This window comes from Bos mutus, chromosome 6 (genome assembly GCF_027580195.1).
Source record: "Bos mutus isolate GX-2022 chromosome 6, NWIPB_WYAK_1.1, whole genome shotgun sequence".
Classification (NCBI taxonomy): domain Eukaryota; kingdom Metazoa; phylum Chordata; class Mammalia; order Artiodactyla; family Bovidae; genus Bos; species Bos mutus.
Genome location: NC_091622.1, coordinates 17,290,883 through 17,303,209, shown reverse-complemented (window position 1 = coordinate 17,303,209; position 12,327 = coordinate 17,290,883). Strand labels below are relative to the sequence as shown.

General features: G+C 43.5%; 1 protein-coding gene across 11 annotated transcripts in view; it reads left to right on the top strand.

The window, feature by feature from the left end:
- SGMS2 (sphingomyelin synthase 2) overlaps positions 1–12,327 on the top strand; it is a 98,400-nt gene that overhangs the window by 80,214 nt on the left and 5,859 nt on the right. For all 11 annotated transcript variants that reach the window (XM_070372038.1, XM_070372035.1, XM_070372036.1 and 8 more), the window contains 2 exons: positions 5,829–5,982; positions 11,364–11,530. In XM_070372038.1, the coding sequence (XP_070228139.1) occupies positions 5,829–5,982; positions 11,364–11,530 (321 nt within the window). The remainder of the gene's footprint in view (positions 1–5,828; positions 5,983–11,363; positions 11,531–12,327) is intronic.

Genomic DNA, 12,327 nt, shown 5'->3' with positions numbered 1-12,327 from the left:
CAACCACTTTGCCTTCTTACATTTCTTTTTCTCTGGGATAGTTTTGGTCACCGCCTCCTATACAGTGTTACAAATGTCTGTCCATAGTTCTTCAGGCATTCTGTCTACCAGATCTAGTCCCTTGAATCTATTTGTCACCTCCACTGTATAATAATAAGGGATTTGATTTAGGTCCTACCTGAATGGCCTGGTGGTTTTCCCTACTTTCTTCCATTTAACTCTGAATTTTGCAATAAGGAACCGATGATCTGAGCCACAGTCAGCTCTAGGTCTTGTTTTTGCTGACTGTGTAGAGCTTCTCCATCTTTGGCTGCAAAGAATATAATCAGTCTGATATCTGTATTTACCATCTGGTGATGTCCATGTGGAGAGTCATCTCTTGTGTTGTTGGACAAAGGTGTTTGTTATGACTAGTGTGTTATTCTCTTGACAGAACTCTGTTAGCCTTTGCCCTGCTTCATTTCGTACTCCAAGGCCAAACTTGCTTGTTACTCCAAGTATCTCTTTACTTTCTACTTTTGCATTCCAATCCCCTGTGATGAAAAGGACATATATTTTTTTGGTGTTAGTGCTAGAAGGTCTTGTAGGTCTTCATAGAACCATTCAGCTTTAGCTTTGGCCTCAGTGGTTGGGGCATAGACTTGGATTACTGTTACGTTGAATGATTTGCCTTGGAAATGATCGGAGATCATTCTGTTATTTTTGAGACTGCACCCAAGTACTGCATTGTGGACTCTTCTGTTCACTAAGAGGGCAGCTCCATTTCTTCTGCGGATTCTTGCCCACAGTAGTAGATATAATGGTCATCTGAATTAAATTCACCCATTTACTGAGACAGAGTGTGAGAATGGATACTGAGACTATTGTAAGCAGGATTTATAGTTTCTCCAGGTAGAGTCATTTCTCACGAGAGCTGTTAATCATCTTAGACTCCAGTGTGCCCTGGTTTATAAAAAAGGAAACGTGCAAATCATGTGCTTTCTGGGCAAGGGAGTAAAGCCTAACATTTTTTACTGAACACTAAGCAGATGTCCAAGGTGGAGAGAAAAAATAGAGTTGTTCTAAAGAAGTCAACAGTCTCCTTCACCAAATATAGATGTGGTTTGAGAAGCTCTAATTTTCTAAAACCATCAAGGCAGAAAGTGTGTGTAATTAAAACAGTGTACATATTGAATTAAACATTGGCTGATTTTTAGTGAAACTAATTTAAGGCATGGGAGAAGTTCAGAGGCATAATAAATACTTCTAAGGGGTTATTGTGGTGGGTTAAATGAGGAAATGGCCACAGGAGAGAAGGCAGGCCCATCCTAGTAAAAGGTGTGATTTACAGGGATGAATTGCTATGTTTACAGAAAGAAGTAAATTAAAGATTATCTTCTATGGAAAACATACAATTTTCAGAAGCCACAAGAGCAAATGTTACTGCTGAGTAACTGAGGTGCAAAGACTTGCAAGGAAGCTTTAGGGACATCCTTGCCAATCAGCCCCTGTGTTCAATTGTCAAGACCCAGAACCTCTTTCTGAAGCATCAGCAGGGTTTGGGTGCCTAGATTGTGGCTCAGTAAAGCAAACACACATCAGTTTGTTTGACTAGGGATGACGTGGTTTGACAGAACAGGGAGCAGAATTGCATTTTAAATGTAGTCCAGCCTCTGGCTTCCAGCGCTCCTTAGATTTGTGGTTACAAAACTGTTAGATAATATACCTGTCTCCTTTGCTGCTGACTCTATAGAATGCCCTTAGTGACTGAGAGCAATGACGGAACTGTGTGTTCTGAAACCACTTGCCCTGGAAGGATGTCTGACCGGTCACTGATGCCTGACGTCACCTGTTACTCACTGGGTGTGATCACAGAAGCCACTGCAGTGAAAGGCCCTCAGTAGAATCGTTGGCTTGCAGTCTTCTGGTTGCCTTCCTTCCTTCTCCATCCTAGGGTTTAAGTCCTTAGGTTATGATTTGCTTCATCCCACCCACCCAAGCTTTGGTTTGCAGGCACAACATCTGAGTTCTGACAGTTTTGTTTAGATGGATGTTGGCCTAGTTATTAGGACTGGCATGAAATGCTTTAGGTTTTCAAATCCCTTTTTCCACAGGAATGTTGGGCTGGCACAGTTACTTTCCTTTTCCCGAGAAAGCTGCCCTCTCATCCTTGCTATATCAGAGGACCTCTTCTCCTCTAAATTGAAGGGAATGTATGGATGGAAAGGTTTCTGGTTTGGCAGCAGCCAAGTTGATCTCTTTTGTACATAAGTTATTTTTGTGGGAAATGGTGTGTGGAGGTCACAGGTGGAGGAACCCTTGAGAACACTGAGTTCTGTCTGTTTTGGCTATTGTGATCAATACTTCTCTATTTTCTTACATCTTCAACTCTATATTCAGAAATAGCATAGGATGGTATAAAAAATGAGGAAATTTAAGAGGAACTAGAATTTAAGTGGTGTATGCTGGAGGTCCCAGTGAAATAGATCTAGGGCTTCCCTGGTGACTCAGAAGGTAAAGAATCTGCCTGCAATGCAGGAGGCCTAGGTTCGATCCCTAGGTCGGGAAGATCCCCTGGAGGAGGGAATGGCTACTGACTCCAGGATTCTTGCCTGGAGAATCCCGTGGACAGAGGAGCCTGGCAGGCTACAGTCCACGGGGTCACACAGGATCGAACATGATTGAAGCGACTGAGGATGCACACACACAGGAAATAACCCATTAATCTCAGCTCTGTTACCCGCCCCTTCCCCAGTTTTCTGTCCACCCTCTTTTTACACTTCCTTTCTTGAAGTTCTATTTGGCATTTATGCTGAACGTGTTCTGACGTCTAAGATAGCAGTGACAGGACTGAGAGATTAAGAACTGAGAAAGTACAGGAGGAGCAGAAGAGAGCCCTTGCTCTGTCCTATGAACTGCTATTGCAAATCTCCATACCTGAACACTGCTGGAAGGGAGCGGGGTGGAGAGAATGGGTGGCGGTAGTATTTTTGCTCCTGGTTTGGTTATACCTTTGGAATAAGTGTTTTTGCACTTAGAAAATCCAAGCGTTGAGTTGGGGTGGGTGAGTGGATTAAAAAAAATTATTATGGTTTTGAAGTGAAGAATAGTGTGTTCTTAAAACTGAGAACACAATGGTCGGGTGGAGTGTACGTACCTTTTTATTTGATCTCAGTGTTGACAGTTCGTACCAACCGCACAACCAGAAATTCCTGAAGGTCCACCTCAGATCTGATAAAGCGCATGCTGGATTCCATCCTGCACATCAAGGGCTTTCACAGCATTTCATGTGGTTTGCAGTGAGTCCTGCAGCTCTGTCAACAGTCCTTCTCTTCCCCGGGTACGCATCCTTTGAAAAGTGAGAAAGTAGTGAAAGTGTTAGTAATTCAGTCGTGTCCGACTCTTTGTGACCCCATGGACTGTAGCCCACCAGGCTCCTCTGTCTATGGGATTCTCCAGGCAAGAGTACTGAAGTGGGTTGCCATGCTCTTCACCAGCAGATCTTCCCAACCCAGGGATTGAACCTGTGTCTCTCATGTCTCCTGCATTGGCAGGCAGGTTCTTTACCACTAGTGCCCCCTGGGAATCCCTGTGGATCCTTTACTGCCTTCTAGATCTATCTTTTCAAGGCAGGGTCACCTGTTACTTACATTTTTGTTTTAAGGACTGTCAACTCATTGAAACCTGTATGTTCTCTCGGATTTGCCTCCTGGGCTTGGCCTGAGCCAACTTTGGAAGGAGGTTAAGTTTCCTTGAAACCAGTTTCTTACCTTGACCTCTAATCCTATTTCCCATCATCTTGTGCTACAGAACCCTACACTTAACTGTCACCTCAGCATAGTGTGTTTGGCTTTTTACAGGGGTCATCTGAATACCAGACATGTTTCCAGATCCATAAGATACTTTTCATTGGAAAATTTTTAGACAAGGATTCCTGCCCCCATTTCTATGGTACTGAACAGGATGGTTTTCCACCTGCTTTGGAGACTGGACTGTCTTCTTACCCATCTGTACACATCTTACCCTCTTTCACCACTGCATGTCTACTTGGTGCAGTGGTGAAAGAGGGTAAGATGTGTACAGATGGGTAAAAAGACAGTACCTGTCTACGCTGCCAAAGACTTGAACCACCACTGTGATCGGCCTGGCTACGTTTCAGGGGCCAGTTGCCTAGAAGGATTGTCACTGAGTGTGAAGGGCAGCATGTCGCGTAGCTGTGCGCACAGGCCCCAAGTGAATAGTCATTGATGGTCTTTCTATATTTCTCTTCTCGTGTCTACTCTTACTTTGTTTTATTTCTGAGTATCATTCTTTGCTTTTCTAAACCTATTCAGTTGATATTAGGCTGATCCGAAGTCTTCCACCCGGTGGCCCAGCATTTCAGTATTCCAATTTCTTATGTATTCCCACTCAGTCCACTATTCCTTCCCGTATACCTAAGGTTTGGGTTTTGTTGTTGTTTTTTAGTACAATTTTTAAAGGTTACACTCCACTTACAGTTATTATGAAATACTGGTTGTATTCCTTGTGTTGTACAATACATCCTTGAGACTTTTTTTTAAATTGGAAGATAATTGCTTTACAATGTTATATTGATTTCTGCCATACAACAATGGGAATCCGTCAAAATTGTATATAAACCCCCTCCGTCTGGAACCTCCCTCCCCTCTCTTGTCCCACCCGTCTAGATCATCACAGATCACCAGGCTGCTCTCCCTGTGTTATAGAGCAGCTTCCCACTACTTTCTCAGTTCACCCTATCCTCTCCTTGCCCCGCTGTGTCTGCAAGTCCGTCCGTAAAACCTGTAACCCTGGGCAATCGAGGGGCAAGAAGTCATCACTTGCGCTCCACTGAAAGATGAAAGTTGATGGGTCTAAACCTTTGGGTTGACGATGGCTTGTGTCACAAGTGCATCTCCATCTCTTACACCCAGCAGTCGGTATCTCCCACGTCCCCACCCCTGTGTTGCCTCTCTCCCCAGCTCTGTCTTCTCATTGGTAACCACTAGTTTCTTCTGTATATCTGTCAGTCTGCTTCTTTTTTTGTTATATTCACTAGTTTGTTGCATTTTGTAGTTGATTCTACATGTAAGAGAGATCTGTATGCTTAAGTTTGAATGGGTTATAAACCTTTGACTATTGTATCAAACCCCTGCCCTCGTCCGTCATTGTCTCCTGTGTCGTCATGATGGCTTCTCGGGGCTTCTCCACCCTCGCCCAGGCAAGCCCTTCGCTGACCCCCTGCCACGGCACACAGATTATTGCTCTGAGAATGCTTTTCCTGATCAAGCCACTCCTTTTAAAGCAACCAGTGCATCGCTAATCCATCATTTTCAAACCTATTTAAATTATTTAACAAATTGCAGCTCTTTTAAACTGCAGATGTTTGGATCAGACATTAATACAACTATATGCACTCCCTAAGCTGCCCACTGGACACAAGGTAGGAATACTCTGTAGAGTATTAGTAATGTGGAGGGCAGCCGAATCAAATATTAACTATTCGAAACCCCGACTTCCCCTGCAAAGAGGAAAGAGAGGAGCTTTGATCTTTTCAGTGCATAACTGTGGTGAAGTCATTGGTTATTAATATTTTTAAAAGCTTTGCCCAAGGACACACCACCACCAAGACGTATTATTAGTAACATACTGAATAATTTAAAACGTGTCACTAAAACTGGCCAATGCAATGAATAAAACCCAGTTTGAGGAGCTTCCCCCTTGGATTCTTTTTGACTTAAAAAGGAAAAAAATCACAACTGATGACCTTTGTAAATGTCACATAAATTAGGCTAACACTTGATTTATCAGCTTGTGAATTTTCTTCCTGATCTTCTTGTGTCATTCAGCTCAACGGAGACTCTCAGGCCAAAGTACAGCGGATTCTACGGCTGATCTCTGGCGGTGGATTGTCCATAACGGGATCGCACATCTTGTGTGGGGACTTCCTCTTCAGCGGCCACACAGTTGTGCTGACGCTTACTTATTTGTTCATCAAAGAATGTAAGTGATAAATCATTCCTGCTTTGTTGACTGTTGCAGTGACTGGAATCCCTAGGCCCTGAAACTGAGGAGCGCTTATTCTGTTGAAATTGAGAGCCATGGAAAGAGAGGTGTGTGTGTGTATATTAAAAATCATTTAAACCAGTCATGAACACTGAAGGGTTAAGTCTTAGCCCCGGCTTCTTGCTAACATTCAGCATGCCTCCAAAATGTCTCCCTCCTTGGTTAGTACTTCTTAAGGTGTGTGCATGCTAAGTCCCTTGAGTTGTGTCCGACTTTGCAACCCTATGGACTGTAGCTCGCCAGACTCCTCTGTCTCTGGGATTTTCCAGGCAAGAATACTGGAGTGGCTTGCCATTTCCTACTCCAGGGGCTCTTCCTAACCTAGGGATCAAACCAGAGTCTCTTATAGTCTCTTGTTTTGGCAGGTGGATTCTTTACCACTAGTGCTACCAAGGTATGAAAGGCTATTTTAATGTTGTAATTAAGAGGAATCATTGTTAAGTTTATTGCAAAAAGAATCAGTGTGCTCCAGGGCCAAATGGGAAGGACTTTTGAGTGAAATTTCCGTTTTACGGATTCATTTCATTATCCCCAATGCTTTGGTTAATGTGGAGATGAGAATGTGAAATATCTTTCCATATTTATATACTTAATTCTCATTATACAAAATTCTTGTATATTCCAATAACTTCATGGGGAGGGGCCTAGAATAATATCTTGTTCTTTGGAAAGAGGGGTGGGGACTGTATTTGATTTTAGCTGCCAGCACATCCCCTTGTAGATTTCTGAGGCTTTGTGTAGTTGGGCCCATCCCCTTGTAGATTTCTGAGGCTTTGTGTAGTTGGGCCCATTATCTCAAAATTCTTTTCAAGTAGTGATGCTTCTTCCTCCATTTTTACCAGCTGGTCAGTATTACCCTTCATCTTCAATTGCAAGGTACCCCATCCCCATGCCAGTGTTCTTTTGGAGTCTTGTCTCAATTCTGTTCACTTGCAAAGCATATCATAAGGGTCTTTGGGCAGAAAGCAGGGGAAGGAGACCTCCCTTCTGTCCCCTTTGCTCAGTTCTCTCCCTTCTTCTTTTAACCGTCATCAATCCAAACAGGTTAGACCCATCAAGGTTTATCTTCCAGTGGAGCAGAGGTGAATTCTTGCCCGTAGATTGCCTGGGATATATAGGTTTTAATTCTGCTTTGAGGGCATTATGCCAAAGAGATGAGAGTCTCTGTAGTAGATGAAGTCTTTTTGTTTTTTGATGGCGATTGTATATCTTCTGAATTGTTTTCTTTCTAAATGCTACATACAAGCCTTGAGTAGGGTGAACAGTCTATGAAGTGTTGGGCCTTTGTCACACTGTCTGCCGTGAAGGCAGAGGGCCTTCGGCACCTTTCCTGTCTTCTTTATGTTCTTACACTGTTGGGGAAGTGGCAGAAGACAGGAACCTAGCTCTGTCTGGGCACCAGTATCTCCTTCAACTCCAGTCTTCTGAAATTTCTAATACCTGGTTGTTGGTTCTGGGTGGCAGGCAGAGCGATTTATGTTGTGTGTGGGTCTCATTCTAACTTCTGCTCTGGGAAGGTCCCATCTCTGTGTAAGGTCAGTCACTTTCCAGTTTAGAGGTTCATTTGGGTGGTACAATCTTCCCTCTAATCTGTACATCATAAAAGCTTATAGAAGATGAGGATGATGGCAGGGAGATGTTACAAGTTAAGAGTGAAGCTACTGTGGGTGGAAAACAAGATAATGAAGAGAAAATACCCCAGGAAACTGAGGGTCAGTTTGATAACTGAAGACGAGGTGACATTACCAATGACAACAAGTAGACAGAATAAAGCCCTTGGTGCAGATTGGCTTATTTAATCCCTGCAGCCACCCAGGAGGGAAGCGCTGTTTTCCCCCAAAATGTTCAGAGGAAATTTAAGCATAAGGAAAGTGAGTGAATTAGCCACAGTCCACAGTTAGTAATTGAGGCTGACTTTAGCAGTTCCACTATCAGTTTTGTGGCTCTGTTTAGAATTTTTGGAAACCCAAGTCATCTGATCTGGTAGAATTGCTAAGAAATGGACAGAGGAGCCTGGTAGGCTGCAGTCCATGGGGTTGCTAGGAGTCAGACACGACTGAGCAACTTCGCTTTCACTTTTCACTTTCACGCATTGGAGAAGGAAATGGCAACCCACTCCAGTATTCTTTCCTGGAGAATCCCAGGGACGGGGGAGCCTGGTGTGCTGCCGTCTATGGGGTCGCACAGAGTCGGACACGACTGAAGTGACTTAGCAGCAGTAGCAGCAGCAGCCTGGATGTTGGCTTATTGTTGTTCCTTTACCTCAGCGCAATAGGGCAACTTCATAATTATTTCTCTACTTTAATAAAGGCAAGTGCAGTACGTAGACACGTTTCCTTCCAAAGGTATGGTTTGGGCTTGAGATCTTTAAACTTGTGTAAGTTTGCATATAGCAAGGAAAGAATTACATTCTGCTTTCTCTAAGCTTTGGTGAGAAAGAAAAGGGCAAATCTGTAACACTGGATACGAACCCAACTTTAGGATCTGCTCTGTATGTAAGCCACGTATCCCATGTTTAAGTCCGCTTCCTATGCAATTAGGGGAAACAGTCAGCTTCTAAATTATACCATGTATTGTTGTTATGAGTAAGCAGTGGATCCAGTGGTTTCTTTGAAGATTCTGCTGCTAGGGTTAGACGCATCATTTGTATATTTTTGCTTTCCCGACTTTTGATCGTTTGGGACACTCCTTGTTTGACATTCTGTTGTCATGAGTGGATTATCATCAGGACCTAGGTTCCTTCCTTATAAAGTTAGCCTGGAGAAATCCACCTAGCTCTTAGTACCAAATGTCTTACTAGTTGAGAAAACCTTTTCTTTCTTTTTCTTTTTCACCTTGCTACTACACAGAGTCCATTGTCTCTGGTAGTCATTGACAAGCAGGGGTGGGATCCCACACAGAGAGTGGAGTTCATTAAGAATTGTCATCATCTCTCAGCTCAAGGTTATCCCTGGCGATAGAATGAGAGAGCAGAGAGGATTACCATTTTACCATTTCTGTTTCAAAATAGTTTGTATTAAATCTTTTATTTGGGTCCACCAGTGTTCTCAATTAATGAGCAGTGGTCCCAGTGTAGTAGCTAGAAGGGAATATATTTTTATGGGAGAGCAGTGCTAGGGTGTCTAGATATTCCCAAAGCCTGATTTTCAATTCTGTGAGTAGTAAATTGGTCATTCGGGCCACCTCCTTACTCCCCACCTACTTCAGCTTTGCTTCTTGTGTGTAAGTGTTAAACGCTCAGTCGTGTCCGACTCTTTGCAACCCCATGGACTGTAGCCCACCAGGCACCTCTGTCCATGGGATTTTGCAGGCAAGAATACTGGAATGGGTTGCCATTTCCTCTTCCAAGCGATCTTCCTGACCCAGGGACGGAACCAGGGTCTCCTGCATTGGCAGGCAGATTCTTTACTGTCTAAGCCACCAGGGAAGCCCCTCTTGTGGATAAACCAACACAAAGTAGTTCTGGTTTGCTCAAGCATTTTGAACTTTTAAGGTAAATAGCAGGTGACCCGTGAGGATGGGAAGGAAGCAAGGTTGGTGTGAGATTTCAGGGAAGGGTAAGGGCTGTGGTGCTGGAGAATGCATATTTAGTGAAAGCTCCAGATTTCTGCATGTTACTTCAGTTTTTAACATTCAGAGCCTAACAGAACAGTTATGGGGACTGGATCTGACCCCCCACATTACGGAAGTAAGGCTTCTCCCGGCTATAAAATTCTCAGATTCCATGAGCTATTGGCTGGAACCTAGTGGCAGGATGAAGCAAGTAAGAATTGATGAGTTGTACATTCAGAAGTAGGAAATCAGACTTTCAAATACAAATACAGGTTTATCATCTTACTGTTCCACATTGGACCTAAAGAGCAGTAGCTATTTTATTTTTTATTTGAACCATGCCTGATTTGATGGGTCATGTAAAGTTCTAGAAATGAATCTTTTTGCTGTTCAACCATTCTTCCAAACTTGAAAGTAAATATCACTATAAAAATAATCACAGTTAAATATGAAATAAATTTCAGTATTAAATTATTATCTTTGTGAGCTAATAAAGCTTTAAAATAGAAAAAAAAACAGTTATTCAAGAGAAAGAAGACTTATTAGAAATGAGTGCTGGTTCCATTTATACCTGTGTCATTACCGCCTGTGTGGGAAGGTTGGGAGTGCAGGATCATGTTTAACCTGTGAAGGGCCTTGCTGCTGCTGCTAAGTCACTTCAGTCGTGTCTGACTCTGTACGACCCCATAGACGGCAGCCCACCAGGCTCCCCCATCCCTGGGATCCTCCAGGCAAGAACACTGGAGTGGGTTGCCATTTCCTTCTCCAATGCATGAAAGTGAAAAGTGAAAGTGAAGTCGCTCAGTCGTGTCTGACTCTTAGCGACCCCATGGACCTTCTAGGCTCCTCCATCCATGGGATTTTCCAGGCAAGAGTACTGGAGTGGGGTGCAATTGTCTTCTCTGGTGATGGGCGTTAGTTCTCTCTTAAAGCTGATCAGTGTCATGAACTTAGTGGCCTCACTAGGTAAGGTCAAACCCGTAAGTGAGTTAGCAAGAATCCTAAGCTTTTACTTTGCTGCTGTTGTTCAGTCACTAAGTCATGTCTGACACTTTTGCAACCCCATGGACTGTAACCCACCAGGCTCCTCTGTCCATGAGATTTCCCAGGCAAGAATGCTGGAGTGGGTTTCCATTTTCTTCTCCAGAAGCCACATCTTCTTCATTGCAGGTGGATTCTTTACCAATGAGCCACCTGGGAAGCCCAAGCTTTATATAGGGACTGTCCTGTAGTTGCTATTGGCAGTAACAGTATAAAATTGCTAAGAATCAAAATATTGCTAGGCACAAATGCCATTTTTCTCTCCCTGCAGAAATGAAAATAAGTTTATATGTAAGAATGAAAATCACTCTTGCTTTGTCATCCCTTGTTTTCATAGACAATACCTTTTTCTTTTGACTTCTACCCTTTTTCTTTCCAGTGGGGTCCCTACAGGAGCCAGTGTGAGCCAATGCCAACCTAATGTGAAATAATTCTGTTCTCTTCCTTATTATTAACCTGCGTGAGCAAAACCTAGAGCAGTGTTAGCAGCCTGAGCAGGGAAATGACTATTAGACCTGCTACCAGCAGCCTCCCCTGCCCCCCTGACCCTCAACCTGAGCAAATCCTGGGCGGTTCACAGTGACTCATAATTTTGGGTTATCCATTTTCTCCGCCAGTGACTTCTTGGCCTTAGAAAGACTTCTCGCAGGTCTTTAGGGTAGACAGTCGTCATTCAGTTCATCTCGGGGAATGCTTCTTAACTCTGCCACTTTTCTGCTGTCCAGATTCGCCTCGCCACTTCTGGTGGTATCACTTAATCTGCTGGCTGCTGAGCGCTGCCGGAATCATCTGCATTCTGGTAGCACATGAACACTATACCGTCGATGTGATCGTTGCCTATTACATCACAACTCGGCTCTTCTGGTGGTACCATTCCATGGCCAACGAAAAGGTAAGAGCCTTGAAATTATCCTTGGATAAGTTCTTTAAAGGCAGGGGACCCCCTTTTCACACAGCGGGGATTTCATGTAGCTTAATGGGAATAACTGGAGAAGAAAATGGCAATCCACTCCAGCACTCTTGCCTGGAAAATCCCATGGACAGAGAAGCCTGATAGGCTACAGTCCATGGGGTCGCAAAGAGTCAGACACGACTGAGCGACTTCACTTACGTACGTACTTAATGGGAATAGCTGCTGTTGCCACCTAAATGGGTGGTTGAGGTCAGGTGACTTATAGGGATGACTGCCTCTTAAAGAATGCCACAAATATAAATGACAGTTAAGGGTAAAATGCTGTGTAATTGTAAAGCACAGTGTTTTACTCATCAGGTAACGTATAGGAGAATTAAAATTGAGTTAAAATTTAGGAGCCTTCTCTGTAGAGGCTTTGTTGTGCAGCTAGGTGAGACAGTGCTTGTACTCGGAGAACTTATTTTAAGGAAGACACTAGCTCTTTTAAAGTCAGGCAAAAATGAGTAACTAATGAATAACTGGACTTTGTACATCTTTCAGTGGTACTATGCTCTCTGACTTCCCTTCTTATCCTTCCTTCCTTATTTCTGCTGCCTGTTGTTCCCATATGACTCTCTTTTTCTTCTCCCATTCATTCTCAAAGAGGTGGCTCAGATGTCATCTCTTCTGAGAAGCGTTGCCTATCTCCTGCTCTCTGCCTCTAGTCTCAAGACAGAATGATCCCTTCACCGTGTCTTCCTAGCCTCAGTGTATGTCCTTGGTGTTAACAGAGTTAG